Source organism: Bombyx mori, chromosome 6 (genome assembly GCF_030269925.1).
Source record: "Bombyx mori chromosome 6, ASM3026992v2".
In the NCBI taxonomy this organism is placed as follows: domain Eukaryota; kingdom Metazoa; phylum Arthropoda; class Insecta; order Lepidoptera; family Bombycidae; genus Bombyx; species Bombyx mori.
This window is the reverse complement of record NC_085112.1, coordinates 10,631,384-10,658,050: the sequence shown is the minus strand read 5'-3', so window position 1 is coordinate 10,658,050 and position 26,667 is coordinate 10,631,384. Positions and strand designations below refer to the sequence as shown.

The following is a 26,667-nucleotide window of genomic DNA, read 5'->3' as shown; positions in this document are numbered from 1 at the left end:
CAAATACAAGAAACAACTATCACGATTAATTAATGCTATTCAAAATTAAAAACCATATCCCACAAATGTCAGAACTGCTGAATAATAATAAACGAAATACCAAATGTTAAACAAATATGAAGCGAAAACCATGCTCCCGAAATTCGTACTGAGACAAATTTCGTGAACCGTCTTACTGTATTCAAAACATAAGCCGCAACACTCAGAAGCAGCCGCTTTTCATAGTCAAGCGACTGGAAATGTGTAAACGCGGCACCGACAATCCACTGACCTGGAAATCTTAGAACGGTTTCGGCCCAAAGATTAATTACTTAAACTAAATGTCGACTAATCTCGCGATCTCCGAGCATCCGTCCGAAATAAATAATTATTCTTGACGGAAAACGTAAGTTGACTTTACGAATGTGCAGTTTTAATCCATGCACTACGGTGGTCAGTCGCAATACGAACTACCGGAGATAAAGCGCGTCACCTTTCAAATATATTACGTTCAAAATGGACAATGACGTATCAACAAAAAAGGTAACAAATAAGAATGTAAATTAAAATAAGACATGACTAAAAGGTCTTAGTTACCAGGTCATAAAATCCCTTAAAAAAATCAACAAAAAGGTATAATCAGAATTTTTTTTTTTTGTATGCTTTTTATAGCGATATCTGAAAACCTCATATTGTTTTCAGGCGAAGGCTAAAGGAGAACGTCGCCGCAGCCGCCCCGAAACGGATCCCGCTCGGGACGAAATAAAGGAATTCAAAGAAAATCTACTCCAATCAGTGTCTACCTCGGAGTGAGTTATGAACACTCTTATTCTATTACTCGATAGTCAGAACATCAAACCGTAGCTGCCAGTACCCCTACGTATGTATGTAAGATATTATGTTGAAGTGGATAAAAGCAAACATTAAGACTAGGCCGTGACTGGCCTGGACGTATTATTGGTGGTAGGACCTCTTGTGAGTCCGCGCGGGTAGGTACCACCACCCTGCCTACTTCTGCCGTCAACCAGTAATTCGTTTCGGTTTGAAGGGTGAGGCGGCCGTTGTAACTATACTGAGACCTTAGAACTTATATCTCAAGATGGGTGGCGCATTTACGTTCTACATGTCTATGGGCTCCGGTAACCGTTTAACACCAGGTGGGCTGTGAGCTCGTCCACCCATCTAAGCAATAAAAAAATAATATAAAAAATATTAATGTATTCAACACAATAATTAACGTTCAAATCGAAAAGCCAAAAGTTAGATTTGTCTTAACGAGAATAAGTTTATCCAAATCCTGCATGTGCAATATCTTAAAATCTTAACCCAAAACTACGATCCTTTAGCGAATATGGGCCAAATAGTACAGTAGTCAGAGGCCAAACCACAAAATCAACAATCCGATAAAAATAGTACTTCCAAATAAATAATGAGCGTCTAGTAAAGAGGCATATAAAATGATATTTCTGTACTAACATAATGCCACCCTGTAAATAGTTATGCGTTCAGGAACCTACTAATGACGACTCGGGGATTTTTTATTAGAAGCTGTTCGTGTAGCTATGATTATCGTTCATATGGTAATTCCATTATTTTGTTCGTAATTTTAATTTCCGACGGGGGGCTGTTCCGACATTATAAAAGTTTTTATTGGGAAACTAGCTGACCCGGCAGACTTTGTAGTGCCTCAAACGATACATAAAAAGCCTAGTTTTGTATAGAATAAACTTAAAACAAACAAAAGGAATCCGTCCGATGGGGGACACATCAAAGGCAAAACAAAATTGTTATTTTCATTTAATTCCGAGAATTTTCATATTTATCTACCTTTTAAACCTTCTCTGGACTTCCACAATGACCAGATTCATTACCAAAATTAACCAAATCGGTCAAGCCGTTCTGGAGTTTTAGCGAGACTAACGAACAGCAATTCATTTTTCTATATATATAGATATAGATAGATAAATAATTGAAAAGGCGTTATAAAAACAAATTACTGTAGTAAACTGAAGCCACGTTTTTATGACAGTTTTATTTATCGGGAAGCTGCCGAATCAAGTGTCGTTTGAAAATTTTCTACGTAAACTTAGTTTGGCAAGATCAAAAGACAATATCGGAGGCGGGAAGTAAATTTCATTTTCTTCTATCAGTAACGCTGGCTGTGAAATTTTAAATCGATTCTTTTATTTATAGGACGATGGAGAACAAATTTGTAAAAGATCAAAAGTCGCTTAGCCGGTCCGTAACAATTTAATTTCAGGTCGTAGAAATTTTATTATTATTATTTTTCAATTTTCGACGCTTTCACCTCAGTACAGTTTTCTTGGTCATAAATGATAAAGGTGTTTGTTAACTGTTGAAGTTTGAACATGGCACTAACTGGCCTCTAATAATTATTATTTTAATTCCGATCTCTTCTTTACCTTCACATCGCCTATTACTAAAGCAGATTTCATTGCATTAAAAGTTTTCTAGACATCATCACTTCTTATCCTGCGCTGGAATAAAGCCACGGTGTTGTTGCACTATAAAAAAGTTCTCATTGACACGAAACTCGGTCAAAAAGGCTCTACTGTCCCATTCCCATCACCCTGCCGTATTATTAATATCCTTAGTACATCTTTGTTGCTTCCTTCTTTCCTTACTTCTTCGAATTCCAATCTTATTTTCTCGTGCTTTATTAAAAACTCATCGTGATCTGCACGATAAGGTGCCCTAAGTAGCTATGCGACTACATTGGTACTCAAACATCGTAAGCAGGTACTAATAAAAAAAAAGCTTATACTTATTTTACACATCTTCTCGAACAATCGTTACGATGAAAGAATAAAAGTGTGTTATTCAAATAAAAGCTGCAAAAAGTTTAAAATTGTTTAAACACTATTGTCAGAGTGTACATATTGTAAATACAAACGGGCGTTTACCACCACTCTGCCTATTTCTGATGCGAAGCAGTCATGCGTTACAGTTTGATTGTAGTTTAGTTGTAAAATTGACAATACAAGTACAATTGTCGTCCTTATTTCACAACGTGCGTCATTCCCGTTCTATTTACCTTCGGCATGATATTGCTACTGGATAAATATACAAGGGAAACGACTTAACAAATACACTTGTTAAATAATATTTCGTACTGTATTAAATTTAGTATGAACATTAAACATTAAATAGAAAGCAATGGAGATTTAGCAATTTACTGAATACTAAAAATTTTATTTGCAGTTCCATATTATCGGATAGCGGTCTGGATTTGCCGGTGCAGGCCAGATCTCGATCGGCTTCCAGAGCTCGTGAAGCACTATCCATACCTTCCAACGTCTTAGCCGAGATAGACGAGAATAAACTCTTTGAACTAAAAGAGGTTTGAGAATTCATTTTATTTGAGGGAACATAGAATTTTAAAGGCTTTGAATTTATAACGTTGAGGGTTATTTCGATAGTTTTGTAAGAATGTTTAGATAAAAAAAAATTGAATTTTATTAGAAAGTTATAGATAGATTGGAAAGTGGATTTAAAATTTGGATTTAAATTATTTCAATATTATTTTTGGTCTCTAGTTAAATTAATACATTTATGTGTCATAGTTCCTGCAATATTTATCTATTCGCTGTCTATAGGGCATATTGTAAGTCCGAAACGGTAGGTACCACAATCCTTATTTCTACTCCTAAACAACCACAAAGTCGGCTTAAAGGGAAGCCGTTATTCAATAAAATTTGGCTTCATGTCTTAAAGTGGATGGCAAAATTCTAGTTGCAATGTGTATGGGTTGCAAAATCTGTTTCAGATAACAAATAAGCAAACTATCTTGATATTTCATGAGGCTCCTGGCTAAGGCATTTTAAATTAAGTTGAAAACTAACGGCCTCTAATTTTCAATGTCACTCTGTGTGTGTGTTTTAGTTGTCTGTGCCTGCGAGCATGTGGAATCATAAAAAAAGAACTGTCTTTTTCCTTACATACGGAATAAATAGCGATATGTTTAGTCAACTGTTGAATTTACGACAGTTCGTTTTTTGTACTTTCACAGTAACAATCTCGTCTAATACGATGATTCCGTTGAGCTATTAATTCATTTATATTTCGTTATAATCTGAATTTTAAATAAAAAATTAATAATAGTGTTATAATATCAAATTTTGTTTCGTTCAATTCGACTGAACCAATAAGTTTCAGTACTTATTTTCTATTTATAATTTGAATATGAACTCGATCATTTTGACAAGGCAGGCAGCGGCTTTGCTGTACCCTTCGTATTGTTGAAGTTCATAACCACTCACCATCAGGTGGGTCGTATGCTTACTTCGATAAGGCAACGCCTTCTGCTCTAACACTAGGAGTAGAGACCCCGGCAACCATACTCGTCAACCTGCAACCTAACCTAAACATCAGCCCGTTGAGTTTCTCGCCGGATCTTCTCAGCGGATTGTGATTCCGATTCGGTAACAAATTCATTCGCGAAGCAGCTACTCTTGAGTTTTAGGTCTCCCTTGGAGGCGCTCGGGTAGCTGTTAGCAAATCCTGCCCCTTCTGGCTGAGCCCTTGCTCACCCATCTGTCCTTGTGAAACTGGAAAGGCCTCCGAGCCACCAGTAAATCCTCAATCATAAAAAAGGGTCGTATGCTTTCCCGTCTACAAAGGGAACAAGAAAAGCATTAATTCATTGTTAAGAACACGCTAAATCATTGATTTATTTTTCCTATCATTCGTTTTGTCTTGTTCTTTTTTTTTCTTTTTAAGAATTGGAATTATTGTCGTTTTGTAACATCATTTTTTCATAGGCATTTTTGCTGTTCGATTTAAATGGAGACGGGTGTATTGATTACAACGACCTACGTGGAACCCTGGTTAGTCTTGGAGACAAGATAGATGACCAGGCTATTCGAAGCATGTTAGCTGAGGTGAGAGTTCTTGTTTTAATTTCGCTTAAGAAAATATATTGGACTAGGATACACATCTTAATCTTATAGCACCGACAGCATTTTATTTTGTGAACTCAAATTAAATTATTTAAAGAGAAAAATCAGCTTCAAATGACGTGCCAATGTGCTAAAGTTTATGTGTGTGTGTGTTTTTATATGTATATAAGATTATTAAGCTACTTATATAAGTAATGTTGTATTGTTAAAATAAAAACTTCAATGTGTTGCTTTGAAAGAACAAAGATTTATTTTATAAGTTTTAATCAAGTTATCTTACGTACCATATTACATTATCACATTATAACACTAACACTAACCTGAAAGAACAAAGAAACGACATTTAAAGTTTTATTTTATAATCTTGTAGTTATCTAAATAGAAATTAATTTTATTAAAATTTTACGAAATGTCATATTGTTTCTCTGTCAAGGCTTCTCGACTTTACAACACGTGCGCGGACGTTCTAGCACATGTCGACAGCGCATGCGTGACATAGTTCAATTTAAAGAAAGGAATAAGACTTCCTTTACATGTATTTAGAATTAAAGCTCTTATCTGGAAAATAGATTGGAAATCTATATTGTTTATTTTAAATATCATTAAATTTACATGAAAAACTTGATAGGAAGTTTCAATAGCATGAAAAAATTCAATTACACAATTTTTCTTTAGTTTCAATTTTTTTTTTCTATATTCGAGAGCATTATAAGGAAAAAAATTGGAAAAAATATTAAAAAAATAAAAATGATTTAAATGAAATGGCAAAAATCACATCTCGTGATCCTTTAGAATAATAATTAACTTAATATGACTAATGAATATATAAAAACAGCTGATACAATTTGAACACAACATTACCAAGTTCTCGTTTAAATAAATATTTCATGCACACGAAACCCCTAGACCAGAATCTGCACAAACACTGCGATGCTAATATACACATCTTGCACATAAATTTTCAATGCATACTCAATTAGCCAGCTGGCATCGATATGTATTGACTATCGTATGTGAAAACGGTTCGAATTAGTTGTGGACCCGCTTTAGTTTCATAGTTGAACTTCGTGCTCTATTTTATAGTTGGTGCTAATTTAATTTTTAATCACATCCCCTAGATGTGAACGAATATAATACCGACAATGACGTTCTAAATATATCTATCTAAAAATGTTTGGTGTCGTGGGACACCGGAACGAAGTTCCTTATTATAAAAATATTAATTTTAAGTTTTATGGGAGGTATAAAGAAAATAAAACTGGAGGTTTCGCAACAACCCACGGTCATTCGGTAACGTGCGAACTTGTTGTGGTACACTTCATTCACGGTTGTTTGCATAAGAGTTAGTGTATTGCGCAAACGAACGCTCCGAGACCGTGATCAATGAGTGATAAAAAAATATGTTATTTTTTGTACGTTATTACAAAGTTAAGTCGTACACTGTGTGCGTTACTAATAAAAATCTTACGTTACGGACGTTTTTTCCCGGTTAGGGTACCCCTCCGCATCGTCCCATAAGGAACTTCGTTTCAATACAGAATTAAAATAAAAAACTTTATGTAAATACAAAATTTCGCAATCGTCAATTATAGTGATATTCTTTTATGCATCGAAAATATGATAATACGTTTTTTTTGCTTACAACATCAACAACAAAGCATTCGTTCTAAGGTCTCGGTTTTTACAGTACAACAAAACATAAACGCATTACTGATTCACGGCAGAAATAGAGTGGTGGTGCCTACCCGTGCTTACTCACAAGATACCCCATCAGCAATTAAATTTCTGGCCATCATATACCCGAAAGTAAAACATTACCTTTTGAATGACCAAAAACCGAAATTTTGTTACGAATATACCGAACGAGCAAAACTTATTTCCATTACATCGCAAAACTAAAGTACTACAACTTGCAGTGATACTTGCAAATCAACCGAGGGGAACTTTTCATTTAATTCCACATAAGCGAAGAACTTTGGAATAGAGCTGATCCGTGATCCTTTGACGCTGCCAGGGATCGCTCTTATTAAGGACCTAATAGTCGAATGTAGAGAGTTCGGAAGAGCTTATGGATATTAAAACTGCTTGGAACGTGCTCTGCTGTGAAAAAGTACATTCACTCATTATTTTTAGTACACAAAATGCCAAAAAAAATTGGTTGTTTATGTACTAAAAATATATCGGTGGTAAGAACTACGATGAATTAAGCCTCTTTTTGTTATTTGTGCAAATGTTCCAAGTATTAACAGGTTTGGTAAAAAATACGGTAAAACCCATTCCAAATCTCGTGTACATAAAACGGCATGTACAATACCCCAATTTGCATGTCGATACATCTTAAAAACCTAATGTATAATGCTTATTCGAACTAGGGATCAAAGAATGACAATAAGATAAATTCCCATACAGATCAACCCTTTCCGGTGAAAAATAATTGCCGAGCCGTTACGCTCTGTTTGGCAAAATATTTAAATTCCATATTAAAATTAGCTGTTACACATCAGATAACACAATCCAATTTATTTTAACGAGGGTTCACTGAGAACTGAGCCCTGTTAACATTTATGTAGTTAACCTTTCTCGCGGTAACAAAATCAAAAGTTGGCGCTAATTTACGACTTCTGAGCGCGGTTTTTTTTTGTTCAATATTTCATGTAGCTTGGAACTCTGCGCTGTAGAGCGGGGTCGCAAATTAATTTTTTAACTGACCTAAGCTTTATGTCCTTTATAAATTTAGATTGGCTCCTTGCATGCATGTATTAAATCAGGTAAATATTTTTTGGCAACAGCTTCCGAGAAGTTCTAAAATTTAACTTTATAACACATCTGTTTATTATTTTAATAATATTATTGTACGAAAATTAGTTTGCTTTCAAAGTCGTTAAATTTTATTAATAATAGTGACCAACGAAGTGCTTTTTTAGTATTCATCATAAATGGACGAAAACTTAATTCAAAGCGCAATACTCTTATGATATGCACAAATTATTATGAGCGTCCGCTGCAATTTAAACAAAGAAAACTCTTCCTTTTTTTTAGGCCATGTGGATCGAATTTCTACCTAAGACATCTCTTCTTCGACCCATGTCCGGCCAATACTGAGTGTAGGTCTCTTCGAATGCACCCCATTCTCTTCGGTCTCTTGCCTTTCTCAGCCAGTCTCTACCAACCACTTTGACACGTCATCGGTCCACCTCTTTGGCTGTCTGCCCACGTTACGACTTCCAGTACGAGGTCTCCACTCCAGTACTTTTGTGCCCCACCGATTGTCAGTGCGATGGTATATGTGACCGGCCCACTTCCACTTTTTCCAAGCAACCTACCTACGACCTACTACAAGAATATCAGGGTTTTCAACTGTAAAAGTTATTGCAGTTTGATATGAAACATCTATAGCCGTACGTAAAACCGATTGCCAGCGTGGCGACGCATACCATGGAGTGCGTTTATTATAGTACATATACATAATAATAATAATATGTGCAGGCTATAAGTAGTAGTGTGTATGGTGTCGCGACGCGTCGTCATGCGCAAGTGACTGTTTCTTAATATTAATTTTACTTTTCACTATGCCGCATGAGTTTCATGTCGTGAACTATCCTTTCATCTATCTGTACCTGACAAAATAATATAAATGTTTCACATCTGCCAGCCTTCCTGCGATCACTAATTTTTTGTTCTACATATTTTGAAATATGTTTTGAATAAAGGAAGCAACCCCTTGTTTGTATCTAATTGGATCGAATTAACCTATAAGGATATAATTGTTTTTTTTTTTTGTTCTCGCATTGTCGCCGATGTCGCATTTATAATTCTGAACATCAACATCTACATATAAGTATGTAACATTTAATCTTTCTATATATAAAAATGAATTGCTGTTCGTTAGTTACGCTAAAATTCGAGAACGACTGAACCGATTTGGCTAATGTTGGTCTTGAATTATTTGTGGAAGTCCAGAGAAGGTTTAAAAGATAGATAAATATTAAAATGCTCGGAATTAAGTAAAAATAACATTTTTGTTTTTCCTTTGATGTGTCCTCCGTCGGACCGATTTCTTTTGTTTATTTTATACAAAAGTTTAGGTCTTTTATTTATCGATTGAGCCACTACGAAGTTTACCGGGTCAGCTAGTCGTTGAGAAAAACATTGCATAATAGAAATGAAATATTACAGCATAACGTATCTCTAATTTATCCTCAAGAGTTTTATATAAATAATACCTTAATATTCTTTCCGATATGCAGGCACCAAGCCCCTTGGACTTCGATGGTTTTGTTAATCTACTTGGATACAAAACTTTAGAACTCGATTCCGAAGAGACGCTTGTAGCTGCTTTGTCACGGTGGGATCCAAATAATACAGGACTCATTTCAGAAGAAAGGTAAGATTCTATCGGAACATCTTTTATCATATTTTTACATATAGCATCGTTAGTTTTTTCTTTACAGGTAACTTACTTATTACACGGTATTTTACAACACGGTACCACTGTAAGACGATTCTTTTTTCAAAAACCCTCTCATAACACGGTTCTTCTACGGTAACGAGATTTATGTTAAAAATATATTTAAAAAATTACTTTATGCATTATAAACACACAATATATGGGAATAACCAAAATTTTACTGCTTATTTTATATGTATAATCGGTAAAATAATACATAAATGCATAGTTGAGATGTTTCATTCAAAAAAATTACTCTCCCGGCTTCTAGCTTTATATGAGACGGTTTTGCACAACACGGAACTTTGTAGACACGTATCTGCAGTGTTATGGAAGGGCTACCTGTATTTACTCTAAGTAACGACGTCGCTTATTAGCGCTTGTACCAGCTAAGTCTGCTAGTGCTAATATGATCTAAACAGTCATCGTAGCAGACAGTTGAAGTCATCGTGGCCTAAAGGTTAAGACGTTCGATGTATTCGTATCTTGCGATGCGCCGCGCCGGTGTTCGAATCCCGCAGGCAGGTACTAATTTTTATAATGAAATACATACTTAACAAATGTTCACAATTGTCTTCCACGGTGAAGGAATAGCATCGTGTAACAAAAATGAAACCCGTAAAATTATAATTTGCATTATTACTGGTGGTAGTACATCTTGTGAGACCGCACGAGCAGGTACCACCATCCTGCCTATTTCTGCCGTGAAGCAGCAATGCGTTTCGGTTTGAATGGTGGAGCAGCCGTTGTACTGTAAAAACGGAGACCTTAGAACTCATATCTCAAGGTAGGTGGCGGCATTTACCTTGTAATTGTCTATGGGCTCCGGTAACCACTTAATACCAGTTGGGCCGTGAGCTCGTCCAACTATCTAAGCAATAAAAAGAAGAAAAAATATCATAATATTCATTTCACCACCTTGAGGTAAGAGGTACATACTCGTATATGGCACAACGATTATCTCTAAACTCAAACCGCAATTTATAACTGCTTCGTGATTTATGTACGAAATGAGTCGACTATTATCAAAGCCGGCAATCTGACTTTTGGACAATGATTGGTAAATTAGAAAAACGAATTATTGACTTTGTATTCCATTGGCAGTCACAAAACTCTTCGGAACGACATCTTAGATAAATAACAGGTTAAGTATTAACCTTTATTTAATGCAGGTTTTGAACCGTATTCTTTGAAGGAGACGATTATATTCAAATCAATATGTATTGACATATCAATAAGAAACTTTTGTCCAAATGCACAGATTGCCACCTTTGATAATAGACGACTCAAATATAGTGGTATCTGCCCAAAGGCCACAAATTACACATTATTAGAAGTCGCTTTTAAGTATTGATGGTTGCGTTTTGATATTTGGGCATCTTCCATTCTTTAAATATCATTTACACCAGGTCATCCATTCTCAAATATAGATATATAGTTCATAAGTTCTCCATAAACAGTATAAACACCAACACATCTCTTTACACTTATGGACTGACCCAAAATCTTGTGTTTACATTATAAGCATTCCGTACTGTTTATCTTATCTCGATTGTGAGAAGCCTCGCCTTGGGGCTGTTGTCCTTTTCGGAAATCACAACGGTCTATTCCGTTTTGAATAATACGAAACTACATGTTGAAATTTTTATAGGCTTACATTTATCAGCGACTATCTGACCCGGCAGACTTCGTAGTGCCTCTATCGATAAATAAAATACCTAAACTTTTGTATAAAATAAACTTAAAACAAACAAAACGAATCCGTCCGACGGGGGATTTTTGTTTAATTCCGAGAATTTTCATATTTATCTACCTTTTAAACCTTCTCTGGACTTGCACAAATAATTTAAGACCAAAATTAGCCTAATCGGTCCAGCCGTTCTCGAGTTTTAGCGAGACTAACAAACAGCAATTCATTTTTATACTTATATATAGAAGATAGATAAGATAGAAACAACATTTCTGGCCTAATATAATTTCCTCCAAAGTTCCACTCAGCTTGGCATGGAGGACTGCTCCCGTTTCTAAGCTAGTGCCAAGTATTTTCGTTTGACTCTACTCAGAAAATGGTTCTTCGGATTATCGATAATACTAGTCTCACGGATCGTGAATCCTTTAGTCAACAGAGAGACTTTTGTCCTGTCTTTTTGTACTTGTATTGTTTCTAATACCATAATTAGTTCTTTATGGAATTTGGTTGAGATGATCTCATCATCTTCTTTTACCAATGGGGCAGAGTCCAAACAAATCAATCAAAGAAATTGAAATCATTGCTCCTTATTCTATCTCCGTGTTTCAGAGTACTATAATATGATCTTCTTAGAATGATTTTTGGAAAAAGTCGTTAGCGGTAAGTAGTGGCTCAACTGTGTTCTGGCATACAGTTAAATAGGATAAATAGGGTAGAAATAGAAATTAATAAAACTGCACAAATTTCAAAGACTTCAAAATGCTCGCAGTCCCTTCTCAATATTGGTGTTCCGAACATTATGAATATAATGAAATTTCATAATAATTTAACGTGTAGATTTTATGTGCTTGTTTCAATAGTACGAACAAAAAACAGAACATCTTTGCAGTCTAGGTATTATACATCGTTGTTAATTAGCTAACGGCGGAAATAAGGAAACTTGTTTAATATCCGTAAAGGATTAGGGAAGTTCAACACACATCGTCGAGTTTTAATCGTATGAGCAGACTAATAATGCCTTCTTTGATGTTTTTATTGACTTAGATAGGCAGTAGAGTTCTAGAACTCCATCCGTCAAGCGCTCACACATCAGTCACAGAGAATTTAAGGACGCAATTTTAGTATCTTCCTTTTTAAATTAGAACAAATGACTAATCACATCAATATTACTAGCCTGAAACCAGTGAAGGTTCATAATATTCCCTATAATTTTATTATTTTTGGAAATAAACGCGGATTTTGCGACACAATTTTTAAAGTCAGAAACTTGGGTCTTGTAATATGTTATGGGTTAATCGCTTATATTTTACGTTTATTGCCTTAAGGCCGAGCATACAGCCTATATGTTGATGAGCGATCACCATATTGATTCTTGATTTCTAGAGACTTTAAAATCTCGTTTAACGAAGGACATTTCATAGCGCTCACAAAGCACCGGGAAAAAAGGACATAATAGTGCCTGTGGAAATGAGCTGCGGATGAGCGCAGTGCTTTCAGAGAGTATGGATTGGATGGTCTACGGTCCGGTGGTCAGTAGTCGTGTTCGTATAATAAAGATGACGGAACTATCCCTAACAATGAAACCGAAAACTTAAATGTTTTTAAATATTACATACAATCTAATATTGTGAAATTATCTCTCATAAATAAGCAAACTCTTATTTACCTTTTCGATTGACAGCTAGACCCAAGTTCTTTCTAGCTTACTGTATCTTCATCAAAAATGCTTGTTATTTTGTTTACCTACTACCCTAGCCTACGTACGGTCAAAGGTCCGCCCTTATTTTTTGTTGAGAGGTATCGAAGTTTCACTGTTAGTGTGCGGATTGATTTTTTATCTTAGGATAGCGCCGATTTACTAATAAATATTCAAAATTATCGATACTGGAGTCAAAAATAACTTTACTGATAGGTAAGGGATATTCTTCGGATTTCACTAATATAATTAAAGCTTATATATGTTAAAATACTTTTACGATTCATTTTCCCTTTTGTTATTTACTTTTTTTCCTACCTAAGAACAGGTAGGAAAATAATATAAGATTCACCGAGCTAGTAGATGAGCTCACGGGGCTCAAACCGGGAATGTTGCTAACGCTAGCCTTAGCAAGAGCAGTGCTTCGCAGAATCTACCACTGGATCGGAAAAGCGATGCACTGAGAAGATCCGGCGAGAAACTCAGTGGGCTGTGTGTGTCTATAGTTTAACTTACTCGTCGAGCTCTTCGTCGCAGGCGACGGGCTCGGCGAGGACGGTTACCGGTCTTTAGGCCCAAAAAGCATCGTTAATTGATTGGGAGGATCCGTAATGACGTGTTTAGGGCGACGTCGACTGTTTACCATTCGGTCCACCGGATCGGGTATGTAATGTTATTTACGATGTGTAATTAGCGACGTTTTTATATAGTTGTTGAGTTGATTCGTATAAATTGCACTCAACACACTAACAACTCATTCTTGTCTGGCTTTGACTTACCAGTTCCTAGCATGTGTTGATTTTTAAAGATTTCACCCGAATTCAATGTGTTCCGTTCAATGGCGAAAAATATACGACCTTTTTGGTTGTGCTTTTAAAACAATACATATGAGGCGAGTACGTAGAGGTTCACCCTGGATTTCGGGTCAATGCCCCACTAAAAAGAACGACTGCTTGTCAAATTAAAAATAATATTATAGTATGTTCAAACAAAGAACATATTAACATCGTGTTGGCACGCTTATTATTTCTCAATTCTATGAAAACGAAACTATTGCGTTGTTGTATTAAAAAAAAACCAATTTCAAGATATTTGAAATTTTTCGATTTTTTCAATAACTTCAATTACTGGAAGATGTTTTTTTTTTCATTCAGTCAATGCTCTTCTTTTGTTACACTTTCTTAAACGTGTTAAAAGATGGGAAAAATGGAAAGGAAAAATCGAAATCCATAATTAATTCGAGGAAAACTAATATCAAAGACCTGCTGTGAGTAGGATTTAATTATAATATGTCGCTTCCTAATTACTAAACGGCGAGACTCGAGAAACTTATCTAATCTGTACGAGACTAAGGGATGCTTACAGAGTTAGCCGGTTTGTACGTTGCCCATATTAATACTAGTACAATTTTAAGGGTATGTTTACGTTTATTATCTTGAACGCAGCTGATAAGAATTCATACTTCGAATAATATGAACAGGACGGAACAAGCGGAACAGGCTAATTTAATTATTTATTTATCAATAACTTATTTTGGTTATGGTGTCTTAAAATAGCACAACCATATGTCTGTCCATAGACGTCGTTAAAGGCGACTATGTGATTCAACGGAGTGCGGTAGCAGCAAGTTTTTTTGTTAAATGATATTACTTCTAATTAGATTAGCTTTGGAACACCTTTTTTCTTTAACACGTATTTCGACTACTTATAAAATGATTACAATTAGACGCACAAAATGATTTATCAATGGCCAAGGTCCGAGAATTTGGTTTTATTTAATTTTCAGTCAGTTGTTTTTACGGCACAATTAAATTATGAAAAATCATAGCAATTGTAACCAACGATTGAAAAATTAATGTTTGTTTCTTTATTTGGACATAGTACGTAAAAATGGTTTGAGGTAATTTGGGCTTTTCCAAAAAAGGAAGCACAAGCTTTACATATACAATTTAAATATGATTTTGTGTATTGTATATATTACAATAACCATTAAACACAAAATAGAATCCGAAGCGTGTAATTTAAAAGTCAGACATTTGACAATTCCATACAAATTATCCTGCGTCTCTTTCAAATGCAAATAATATTCAACTCTCGAAAGAAGGCTATTTGTGAACTTTCTGAAGTCATAATTCTTCGACGCGATGAATAAATGTCTAGCCTACATCATCTTTTCAGTGCTCCAGAATCATTAATCACGTCTTTCACGCTAATTGCGAAGTCTCACTTGAAACCATCTCTAGTTGTTTTGTCATTCGGATCTTTTCTTGTCATTCTTATTTGTGTATTTTTTTTTGTTCTGTGTATAATTTTCGAGAATTTTGTGTTTTAGACTTTTTTTAATATTGAAGGCCCTTATCCGTAGTACGTTTTCAGGACCTATTTCTGCCATGCACCACACGACTTTATAACAAATTTCTACAATACTTATATAGCTTTATAACAAATTTCCCTCCATTTTTCTCATTAAATTTTTTTATTTTATTGCTTACATAGGTCAACGAGTATACATGAGTTAAGCGGTTACCGGAGTCCATAGACATCCACAACGTAAATGCGCCACCCACCTTGAACATGAGTACTAAGTCTCAGTTTTTACAGCACAACGGCTGCTTTTCCCTTCAAACCGAAACGCATTGCTGCTTTACGGCAGAAATAAGCAAAATGACGGTACCCGTGCCGGCTCAGAGATACTTTACCACCAGTAAATCTAGAGTTAAAGGGAGCTGAGAGTAGTAGGACTTTTTTTTTTATTACCCTTGTAGGCAGACGAGCATACGGCCCTCCTGATGGTGAGTGGTTACTGTCGCCCATGGACTTCAGCAATGCCTGGGGCAGAACCAAGCCGCTGCTTACCGCATGGCATGACTGTGTCCTTGAAATTGCTGATATCCATTGATGTGCCTTATGCTCTTCTGCCTTCATAACGAAACAAAATATCGTATCCTATTACATATTCTACGTAAGCAATCAAGCCCCAACAGCAAAAAACAACTGAAATTTAATTACACCATCAAGTCCGTTTTATTGCTTTTTTATAGGTGGACGAATTCACGGTCCACTTGCTTTTACATTGTTACCGATGCCCACAAATACGAACCCCGTCACTTATTTTGTAATTTAGGGTCAACATGGTCTCTCATTGTACGCTTTGGTTATTTTTTCAGAATCCGACACGATCTCATGACCTGGGGCGATCGCTTCACCGCAAAGGAAGCAGACTACGCTTTAGACGAGGCACCGATAGTCCAAAAAGAAGACGGCACCATGATAGATTATATACGGTTTTGTAGTCAGTTGAGTGGCCTTCGCAAGCCAAATAAGCCGAGAGATCAATAAATTAATACCGAATAATTTTGCTTATCAAATCAATCAGATTGTTTGTTTAATTCAAAAAATAAAATGAAATATTAATATTGGAAAGAAATTACTTACTTATTTTATACAAGTAATCACGATTTTATAATAATTACAGTTTGAATACCTTTAGCAAGGATATGGAAGTTAAAATATATAAAAAAATAATGAAATAATGATCATATTGAAAAGACTATTGATAGATATTGAAGTATAGATCAGTGAAATGATAAGAATAAAAATAATGAATAACAGTTTAACTTTTCTATTGTATTTATAGAATTGGCAGATGGAATTTCGCCCAAAGGCAATGCTGGGATACGTCGTTACCAGCATTGAAACATTAATATTCTTTCAAAACCTCGCTTGAAAAATAAATTAAACATCCTATTCATATTGAACTTTGTAAAGCTTGATTAGCGTTGTAAACAAATATTGGATACTTTCAACGTCAAAATTTAATAAATAACATACGATACTCGTATATTCAAATACATATATATTATTATATTATTTGTTTTTTAACAGATAACAAATTAAAATGGATAAGACTTTTTACAACTCTGAAACTTTTTACACATTCAGAACTTCAACAATAGCAACCAATTTTGTGGACGAAATTGATAATTAAAGATTACATTGATAAATGCTTCCTTGTTATTGTTAGCAACAGTTATCCGAAGTCTCATAATAATACAGCTTTAGGAATTTTATTTTGGTTGTTGATGTACTTACTCGATAGGGTCCTTGTAGATATCGAAGTCCGTGAAGATGATTTCCACGATTTCGTGTGGTGCAGCGATGAATGTGTAGAGTACGCAGGAGAGGTGCGGCGGATACGGTCGCGGGTAGTCGGGGCTGCTGAATGTTCCACGCTCTTTGCCGTATGTTGAAGTGAAGCGGATGCACTCACAACCTGATGATAGAAAGATACCCATTAGGAAACTATTCTGCTCAGTTTCATTAAAATTCTAAGTACTTTATACTGGTGGTAGGACCTCTTGTGAGTCCGCGCGGGTAGGTACCACCGCCCTACCTATTTCTGCCGTGAAGCAGTAATGCGTTTCGGTCTGAAGGCAGCCATTATAACTATACTGAGATCTTTAGAACTTATATCTCAAGGTGGGTGGCGCATTTACGTTGTAGATGTCTATGGGCTTAAGTAACCACTTAACACCAGGTGGGAGCTCGTCCATCCATCTAAGCAATAAAAAAAAACTTTAAAAGCATTGAAAATTTTCAATTGAATTAAATCCTCTTCCTAAGATATTGACGAAATCATTTCCAATGCTGATCATCATACGTATGTATTTATACAGAAGATATTATTACTATCACTATGCAGAAGATATTAAATTAGAAGAACGATAAGCACTAATATTTTAGAAATAATAAAGCACAACTTGAAACGCATTTTTTTATAAATTGTTCCTTTTGGTGAAAAAAAAAAACAAGAATCTCATTAACATCAACACAAGCAGATAGATCCAAATCTTAATTACCTACATCAGGTACTTATAGTACAGGACTGTCCTTGAGACGCAAGCAAAATAACACCACCCGAGTTACCTCTTACCCGCAAATTGTTCACGCTGATTGGATTAGTAATTCAGAAAGGTAGGTACTAAATTATTCGCCCACACATCGATTACCGGGAAGACCGTAACGGTAATTATGTAAGAAAGTAACTCAACACCGACCTGTAATTAGCTGAGTTTCCGAAAATCTGCACCTCATTGAGAAACGTTGAAAACAATGTTTGGTTTGGTTTTAATTTGTCTTCAGTTAAGAATTCAGTTGAAAACTTTTAAAAAACTAGGCCTAGTTCAAAGGGGATACAGGAGTTGTTAAAATAAGTAGCTGATGACTTTACTTCTAAATGTAATGAAGCCATTTCAAATATTACTGGTAATAGCGATAACAAATCTACTGCTTAGGGAGCATAAAATCATAAGTTGAATTCTTATTTAATTGAATTAATTATTGACTACCCAAATTTTTCATTGCCTCTAAAGTCAAGCAAGAATGTGATCCACCAGACAGTGAATGGTTACCGATGCGCATGAAAATTAATAATGGGAGAAGCATAGCTCACCTTAGACTTCCTCTTATTATTAAGACTATTTTCAACATTTAATACTTATCAAAACGAATGAATTGTTTCTTTATATTTTTAAAATTGATATGTATTTTCTATTTAAATCTTCAAAAACAGTACAAAGGCTTAATTAGTTCATTCAGGATTCATTAAGTTCTTTATTTGTCACACTTTTCTTTCTCTGACCAAATTATTAAGCTATACCTAGTACGTTAGTAAATAGCTAATGTTACTTTTTCTCGCTACAATTTTCTTATAACCAGGATCACTGTCTTTCGTGACTGCCCTAAGAATTGTCTTCATTATTCGCAATTATCAGTTTGTCTTTTTGTTAAAGATTTCTTTGTTCTACTGAACTAGATTAGTTTGATAGTTTTTTTTTACTAAGATATACTTTATACTATTACTTAATACTATTAATTTATATTTACTAGAACTTTATTAAGATTTTTTAAATTTAAGATTTAAGAATCATCGGAATTGTTATGAAATGATTTTAAATTTTAAGTCAAACCAGAAGTCTGGATTGATCTTTATTGATCTCGTATGGAGATTCAGTTATAAATTAAACACATTCTCGTAATTGATAGCTTGATCCCCATTAAACAGAATCCTCCCCCATTATACAAAATCCTCGGGGTCTCAGATTCAATTGAAGCTTTAGATCTTATCAGATCCAATTTTCATTACCGCGGTTTTTTTTTTTTTTTTTTGGTCAGGAGGAAATCGCCGGACTTCCGCCCTTTTCTGGGGATACTGGGCGGGGTATGTCAGAGTCGAACTGACTAAAACCTCCTGTCGCTCAACAACCAACGTCCAAACCTCGCATGAGACAGAACTCATGACAAGGCAAAGGGGGGAAAGTGAAGCGTTTAGTGCGGAGCACATCTCTCCCATCACCCTCCCCCTCGGGACGCCGGACTGGCGGTCGTCGGCGCCACGACCACCAGCCCTCTCGGTCGGCAGACTGTCCGAAGCCCGCCTAGATGGCGCCGGTTAGAGTGGGTTACCCTACGGAATACCCCGCTGGGCCAGAACCAGCGTGGGTCGAGGATAGCCGGCCTTCCATCACCCGGATGCTCTTGCGTAAAACGCGTGCAGAGCAGCTTGCACGTCGTCTTCTTAGGCCCCCCTCGCCGGTCCCCAGACCGACACGTGAGGGGGACCCGAAACACTTAGAGGGCCAGGGCTTGGGCGAGATCCGCCTCCCTGGCCCCCGCTCGACGGCGGCGGGATTGTGCGTCTCTCACGCGCCCCGCCGCCTCCTTCTGCGAGATGGTGCACTCGCAGAAGTCGAGCATCGCCTTCCACGACTCGTCGTCGCCGAGCATCGATGCCACAACACTCGGCAACGACAAGTCGGTTCCTATTTTTGCGACGAGGACACGGCGCCACCCCTCCCATGCGGGGCAGGCGACGAGCGTATGCTCTGCCGTGTCCAAGTCGCAACCACAATGGTGGCACTCTGCCGTCGGCTCGGCTGTGATCCGGTGCAGGAACTCACCGAAACAACCATGCCCAGTGAGCACCTGCGTAAGCCGGAAAGTGAGGCGTCCTCTGTCACGATTCACCCAATCCACAAGGACCGGGCGAATCGCCTCGACGGTCCTACGACCAGCCGAAGGATCAGCCAGCCGTCTGGACCATGACTCCAGCACGGACCGCCGAGATTGGGCCCTCCGTGCTCTGACCACACTGGGGCTGGGACGCGCCACGCCCCGGGCACGAAGTTCAGCCCGCCACCTATAGTCAGCGGCGAGCGCCTCCGCTTCCAGAACCCAAGGCGGCGTCCCAGCCAGTACACACGCCGCCTCAAAGGAGATGGTGCGATAACCACGGATGACCCTGACCGCGATGGTGCGTTGCGGCCGTTGCAGCAGCTTCGCCACCCCCACGGCCAGGGACTGGCCCCACACGGGCGCCCCGTATAGGGCCATTGATCGCACCACCCCCGTATAGAGACGGCGCGTCACCTGGTCAGGCCCCCCGACGTTGGGCAGAAGCCGGCTTAGCGCGCCGGCCACCCCCAACAAACGAGGGACCAGGTTCTGAAAGTGAGCACGGAAGGTCCAACGACTGTCCAGAATGAGGCCGAGGTACTTCAACTGCACCCCGACCCCGATACGGACGCCTCCAACCACGATATGGGCATCGACAGGTGGCACTCTCCGGGGCCTGTGGAACCACATGGCCTCGGATTTACTGAGCGCCACGTCGAGGCCCAATCTCCTAATTTTGCCGACGACATGCGCCACCCCAGCCGTAGCAAGACGGGCAGACTCAGCAAAACTCCCCCCCCGGGCCACGACCAACGTGTCGTCCGCGTAACATATTACGCTCAGGCCCGGGAGGAGGGCACCTCTCAGCACCCAGTCATACCCGATATTCCACAAAAGGGGGCCGAGCACCGACCCCTGTGGAACACCGCGCACGACCGGGAACCGGTGCAGGATCCCACCATGTCCGGTACACGTGACCGATCTGTCCTCTAAGTAGGAACCCACCAGCCGGCGAAGGTAGGGGGGCACTCTATGTCGTTCCAGCGCCCCCCCTATCACGGACCAGGGCAGGGTGTTAAACGCATTGGCGATATCGAGCGACACCGCCAAAGCCACCCCACCCCTGGAGACGGCCTCCTCCGAGAGGGCCCGCACGCGAAGGATCGCGTCTACCGTTGAGCGGCCCTCTCGGAAGCCATACTGCTCCGCCGACAGATCGGGTCCCACCCCGACCAGATGCTGGATGATGCGGGCTGCCAGAATGCGTTCCAGCAGCTTGCCCACCTCATCCAGCAACACGATGGGACGGTACCCGGCGGCAGTATCCGCCGGGCGCCCCTCCTTTCTCAACAGCACGAGTCTGCCCGTCCTCCACGATGAAGGAAACCGTCCCGACTCGAGGCAGGAGTTGTAAAGTCTCAAGAGTCGGTCCCCTAGGGCACCAAGAGCCAAGGCCCAAACCCGGCCATGGACGCCATCCGGGCCGGGTGCAGTGTCCTTCGCGCACATTTTGCGAACGGCCACACGGAGCTCCGCCCCCGTTATATGGGGCACCTCAGCAGGGACTTCGCCGTCGTAGTCCGGCGGCGCGTCCATAGCGGGAGCGACAAATCCCTCCCGCTCCTGCGGGAAAAGCACCGAGACGATGTCCCGCAGCTGCTGAGGCTGGAGACGCTCCGTGATCGGGGGGGCCCATGGGCGCATTTTATTGCGCACCATATGATAGGGCCGCCCCCACGGATCCTCATCCAGCGTCTCCAAGAGACCCTCCATGTGTTGGTTCTTGGCTCTTCTGATGGCCAGCTGCAATGCCCTCTGCGCGACGCGAAATGCGCCGCGCAGCCGGGCCTCTGCCGCCGCGAACGCAACCGGATCGTTGCGCCGCGGCAGGCGGCGGCGGCGATGCCTGGCGCACTCGCGCCTCGCCCGAACGCACTCCACGCGGAGTTGCGCAATTTCGGGCGACCACCAGTACGCCTGGCGATTAGGGAGTCTAGGGCCGATCCGGGGCATCGACGCATCACAGATGCGACGCATCGTGTCCCGGAACCACCCCGCCTCTCCCTCGACCTCGACCGGGTGTGGACGCATGGGCGCCCACGCCGCCACCGTAGAGGCTTCCATCAGGAGCTCCTTATTCAGGCGCTTCAGTGCCCACTTGGGGAATGACCGGGACGCACCACGGGGGTGGTCCCCGTGGACGTCCGCGACTGTGGAGCGGGCGGAGAGATCAAACCGAATATATCGGTGATCTGACAGTGTCTCCGCCCCCTCCAAAACTCTCCAGTCGCGGATACGGCGTGCGATGGCCGGGCTTGCGAACGTAACGTCCACAATAGACTCGCCCTGCCACCGCACGCACGTCGCAACCGAACCTCTATTCAACAAACAGAGGCCGGCCGCGTTCGCCCACCTCTCCAGTAGCCTACCACGAGCGTCCGAGCGGGGGGAGCCCCATGCGACAGACTTCGCATTGAGATCCCCCGCGAGAATCACTGGACGGGGAGCGAGGCGGCGAGCAATCGCCCCGATCCCGCCCAGGAAATGCCCGAACTCGACAGTAGGCCTGTTCGGAGAGAAGTACGCCCCGATCACGACGGTCCCTTCCAACTGCACCGCGACGAACCCTTGGCCCCTGGTCACCATCGCCAGGGGGGGGATCGCCGCGTCTCTTCTTATGGCTATGGCCGCCAGGCCGCCATCGTCCCCGAACCAGCAATCATTTGCCGGGGGAACGAAATATGGCTCGGCGACCACAGCCACATCTATAGACCACTCCGCCATACTCTGAGACAGCATGTCCTGAGCTCTGGCGGAGTGGTTCAGGTTTCCTTGGAGGAAGCGATAGGTGCGGTCCATTACTGTTGGACCACATCCATCGCTCCCTCCCCTTCACCGCTGCCCCCACCCTCCGGCACCGGTGCCGCAGCGGGGATTACAGCGTTGGCCAGTGCTCCTCTGGCCAACTTTCTCCTCTGCCGGCGCTTTGACTTCCGGTGCCGGTTGCGTTCGGTGTTATCACCGGACGGGAGGCACGCCTTTCCTCCCGCCCGGTGGTTAGCCCCGCGCCCGGCCGCAGCGCACAGAGCGCAGTGCGGGGCGGCCGCGCAGGACGCCGCTTTATGGCCCGGCTGGCCGCAGCGGAAACACAGACCGCTGCGGTCAACCGAGCTAGTGCACCTGGCGAGACCGTGTCCGGTGCTAAAGCACCGGAGGCATCGCCAGGCGCGTGGTTCAAGCAGGCGCACGTGGGCCGCTATCCAGCCCACGCGCAGCCTGCCTGGATTCCCCGACGGTCCCCCGGGCGGAGGAGCAGCCAGGGAGGCAGCCGTCTCCAACGGGCAACGCACCCACACTGAGCTGGCCCCGTTATAACCACGGCGCAGCTCACCCACGGTTACATTCTCCGGTGCACAGTTGCCCTGGGTAGCGACGGCCGCTCTCACCTCATCCCTGGTGGTGCAGTCGTCCAGGCCGGTCACTCTTAATTCCGCCATTTTTACCGGCCTGTGCACCCGCACCTCCTCCTCAGGCAAGACCATACGGAGCTTCGCCGCCAGACGCTCCGCGATGCCGGGACTATCGGCACCGGGACACTCTAACAGCTTGGCCCCATTGGCCGTCTGCCTGCTGCGGAGGCCCTCCTCCGCCCCAATCTCGTCCAGGTTGACTGCTTCACGCGCCCGGGCCATCACATCATTATATGTGATGCCCTTGGCCTCAGCGGCAGGCAGTAAAGTTAGAACCACTGCCGCTGATCGCGGCGCCCGCGACGACTTCTTCCCTTTTTTTTTTGTTTTTTTGTTTTTCTTGGCGGCTACAGGTGCTCGACCCTGTTGGGGTGCAGCCTGAACCGCCATGGCCACTGGCGCTCTACCCATTTGGGGAGCTGCCAGTGAGGCCTTTTTGGCACCCCGCCGGGCCACCACGTTCCACCCCTCGTCCATGTCTGACGGGGGCGGAGGCAGCGGACGGGACTGGGGTGCTTGTGATGGAGGCTTCGTGTTAGCGCCGCCCCCTCGCTTAGTTCGATCCCGTCCCGGGCCCGACCTGGTGGCCGGAGCCCGTACGGGAGCGGAACGGTTGGCCAAAGCACCCGTCACCGCCGGTTGCCTAACGTCGGCCGAAACAGTCACTCTCGCCTCGAGAGCCGCTAGCCTCCCGCCCAGCTTTTCTACTACAGCCTGGACGGTGCGGTTGATGACCTCGTCCAGGCTGAAGGTCTTCGGTTCTGGCGGAGCCAGCATCCGTGGCCCCGCGAGTGCTTGCTGCCGCGCGGCGGCGGTCGTCTCTCTAGAGCGCGGTGACGGGAGACGCGGACGCTCCTGTGCCGCACGCGGTGGTGGCAGCACAGGCCACTGATCACTAGTCAGCGCCGGGAGACGGGAGCTCCGAGGGGCTCCAGCGACCCAGGACGTCGCTGCTCCATCATCGGGCCGTTGCCGAGCTTGGAGCTGTGCTCGAAGTCTCAAATTCTCCGCCATCAGCTGTACCACCTGGTCATTGGCAGAAGCAACTGATGGCAGAACTTTCGAGACCTGCGAGACCACTTCTCGCAGTTTACGACCAGCGGCTTTGGTCTTGGTGCCATTGGCCGCGTATGATTTCACGGTCTTCATGGCCCTGTCTATGACCATGGCAGGATCCTGAAGGCCGCTCTCTTCCTCCTCTGTCGTCTGCCCATCCAACGAGGCGACAGACATTGACACTGATGATGGCGCCGGTGACGGCGCGCCCCTTTTCCGGGCGGGTCTCCCTCTAGGGGGCGGCATCTCCTCCGCAGCAGAGGCTGCATCGGAGATTACCAACACCTTTTCCGGCGGGGCATCTGCGCCAGAGGATGACGCTGGCTCCCCTACCCCCTCACGAGAGGAAGCTCGCCAAGACTTCCTCTTCCGCCTAATCTTCTTGGCGGTTGTCCCTTTCGGACCAGCCGCCTCGCCTTCGCTGACGAGCGCAGAGCGCGTCGAGCCAGCGCTGTCACACCTCGGTTCGACGGGTTTTCCGCTGCCCGTCGCACAGCCCCCTTCATCGTGGCATGCTTTGCCCCCCCCAGAATACGCGGGGCAGCATGCTCCCACCGAGGTGGAAGCACGGAGGGATTCTCCACCTAGGGTGGTACCCTCCTGGGGTAATTTTATTTTTAAGTTTGCCATCATTTTTTGGTCCTTTGTTATTTAACCAGGGGTCGGTCCCCTGGGACGGCCCTTACGACTGGACTCCCTCCAGCCACTCATCTCATCACCGGGCACGTCACAAGCTTAAGATTAGGGCATTTTTTATAGAGGTACACATCCTCGCGGCCCCTGCTAGGCAGCGGCCCCCGTCCCCTACTCGGTAGGGATTACGGTATGCTTCTACGAAGCCACGCCGGTAAACCGGTACCCCCCTCTGGAGGGCCTTCCCCTGTAGCCGCCAAGAGGCAGCCGGGGACATGGCAACCAGCGACCGGAAGGGAGTGCCCTCCGGTTCACTTCTCATCCACGTGGGGTCTACCATTGCTGACAGACCCACACGTCTGACCACGACGTGGCCACGCCGGCGTACCGGTACCCTCCTCTGGAGGGCCTTCCCCTTTAGCAGTCAAAGAGCTGCCGGGGACATGGCCTAGCCTCCAAAAGGTCTCTAGAAGGGAGCCTTCTCCCGCTTCACGCACCCTTTGTCCAGCAAAGGTGGGAAAAGGGAACACCGTGTGCAGTCTTCTTAGTTCGCGGCACCCCTCTGCAGACAATGCTGCTCCACGGTATCGGGGTGCACACTTAAGCCCCACCGCCGCGACAAGGCGAGACCACGTTGTGTGGGGTCATTACCGCGGTTAGGTCCTGTTAGTAAATTACGTACCCCCAAATAGTTTGAGTCAACTATTCCAATTTAATTTTAATGTTTCTCCTCATGATTACGGAGTGCTTTGGATTGATAGGTTATTAAAGTGATTGTCCTCGTGCTACGCTTGGAATTTATCGTTCACATAATTTTTTCATTTAAATTATACGGTGAATTGACCTGATCACGACCTAGACAAAGCCTTGACTTTTGGGAAGATTTAAGATTAATTTCCATCGCTCCGTTCCAGTGAAAACTATATTAGCTTAGGAAAAATATGGGGTTAGACTATTTAAATTTACTATAAATAAATAAACATTGCTACTATGAATCGTAAAATATGTATTGAACACGTGATCGTACTAAAGAAGTTTTTTATGTTGCTAACAAATTAATTAATAGAACAATACGAAACAATTAAGTGAAAGCAAATAATTCAAGAAGATGGAAACATGAAGTTGCGGCAATAAATTGTGTTCACGAAGCAATATCGTTTGACGAAGTTAGTAATTAGTGTAATCACCGAGTGATTGTAGTTTCGAATAGAACTCGTGCAAAGGAAAAACTTAGGAAACTCGTAAGCATTGGGTTAGAGTTCCCTACACACCCGCACTATGCTTGGTATATACGAGAAATCTATATTTTTCTTCTAATTTCAAAGCAAAATGTTGGGAACAAGTTGGTTATTTTGGGTGGATGTAGCATATCGTAAACGTACGTCTTGATACTTATATTTACCTAAATAAATAACACTTCGACCCCTTGAGGACGAAGAGCATTGTAGTATGACAAATGGCTTCAATATTTAAATATACAAAGACCGCTATTAGATATTTAAAAAATATAAGAAATATGAAATAATTATGAAATAATATAAGATATCTATAAAATATAATATAAGATTAAAACCAAATAAGAAAATCGTTAAAAAAAAGCACTTAAAGTTTATATTTAGTGAAGTGGCAGTAGGCACAGAAAGGACAGCAAGTTGATACATGTTTCAGTACAGTTTCATAAGTATTTCTTGTTTTAGATTTATTCTGTTTTGATTGAACCACCGTAGAACGTACATAATCCTTTTGAACAAAATGGTCTCATTTCCATTACGACGGTTTCTTTGATGCTACATCTCATAATCCACAATAAGTGGCTAACTGGT

The 26,667-nt window shown here is 42.0% G+C and overlaps 2 protein-coding genes across 2 annotated transcripts in view; one reads left to right on the top strand and one right to left on the bottom strand.

Moving 5' to 3' along the window:
• The window catches only part of LOC101741207 (suppressor of lurcher protein 1), a 338,026-nt gene that overhangs the window by 148,197 nt on the left and 163,162 nt on the right, over positions 1-26,667 (bottom strand). Inside the window, exon 4 of the mRNA XM_038011405.2 lies at positions 16,824-17,004. Within this exon, the coding sequence (XP_037867333.1) occupies positions 16,824-17,004 (181 nt within the window). The remainder of the gene's footprint in view (positions 1-16,823; positions 17,005-26,667) is intronic.
• LOC101741062 (myosin regulatory light chain, smooth muscle) lies at positions 407-16,158 on the top strand. Its single transcript, XM_012689969.4, has 6 exons — positions 407-522; positions 682-788; positions 3,202-3,340; positions 4,761-4,880; positions 9,146-9,282; positions 15,899-16,158. Exons 1-6 carry the CDS (start codon positions 496-498, stop codon positions 16,068-16,070), a joined length of 702 nt encoding a protein of 233 aa, XP_012545423.1. The 5' UTR covers positions 407-495; the 3' UTR covers positions 16,071-16,158.

What these genes read in the sequence shown, in the direction of transcription:
- LOC101741062 (XM_012689969.4), top strand. Translation starts at nt 496, where the DNA reads ATGGACAATGACGTATCAACAAAAAAG. An exon ending in AACTCTTTGAACTAAAAGAG is followed by an intron (nt 3,341 to 4,760) that starts GTTTGAGAATTC and finishes ATTTTTTCATAG; the next exon opens with GCATTTTTGCTGTTCGATTT. An exon ending in TTCGAAGCATGTTAGCTGAG is followed by an intron (nt 4,881 to 9,145) that starts GTGAGAGTTCTT and finishes TCCGATATGCAG; the next exon opens with GCACCAAGCCCCTTGGACTT.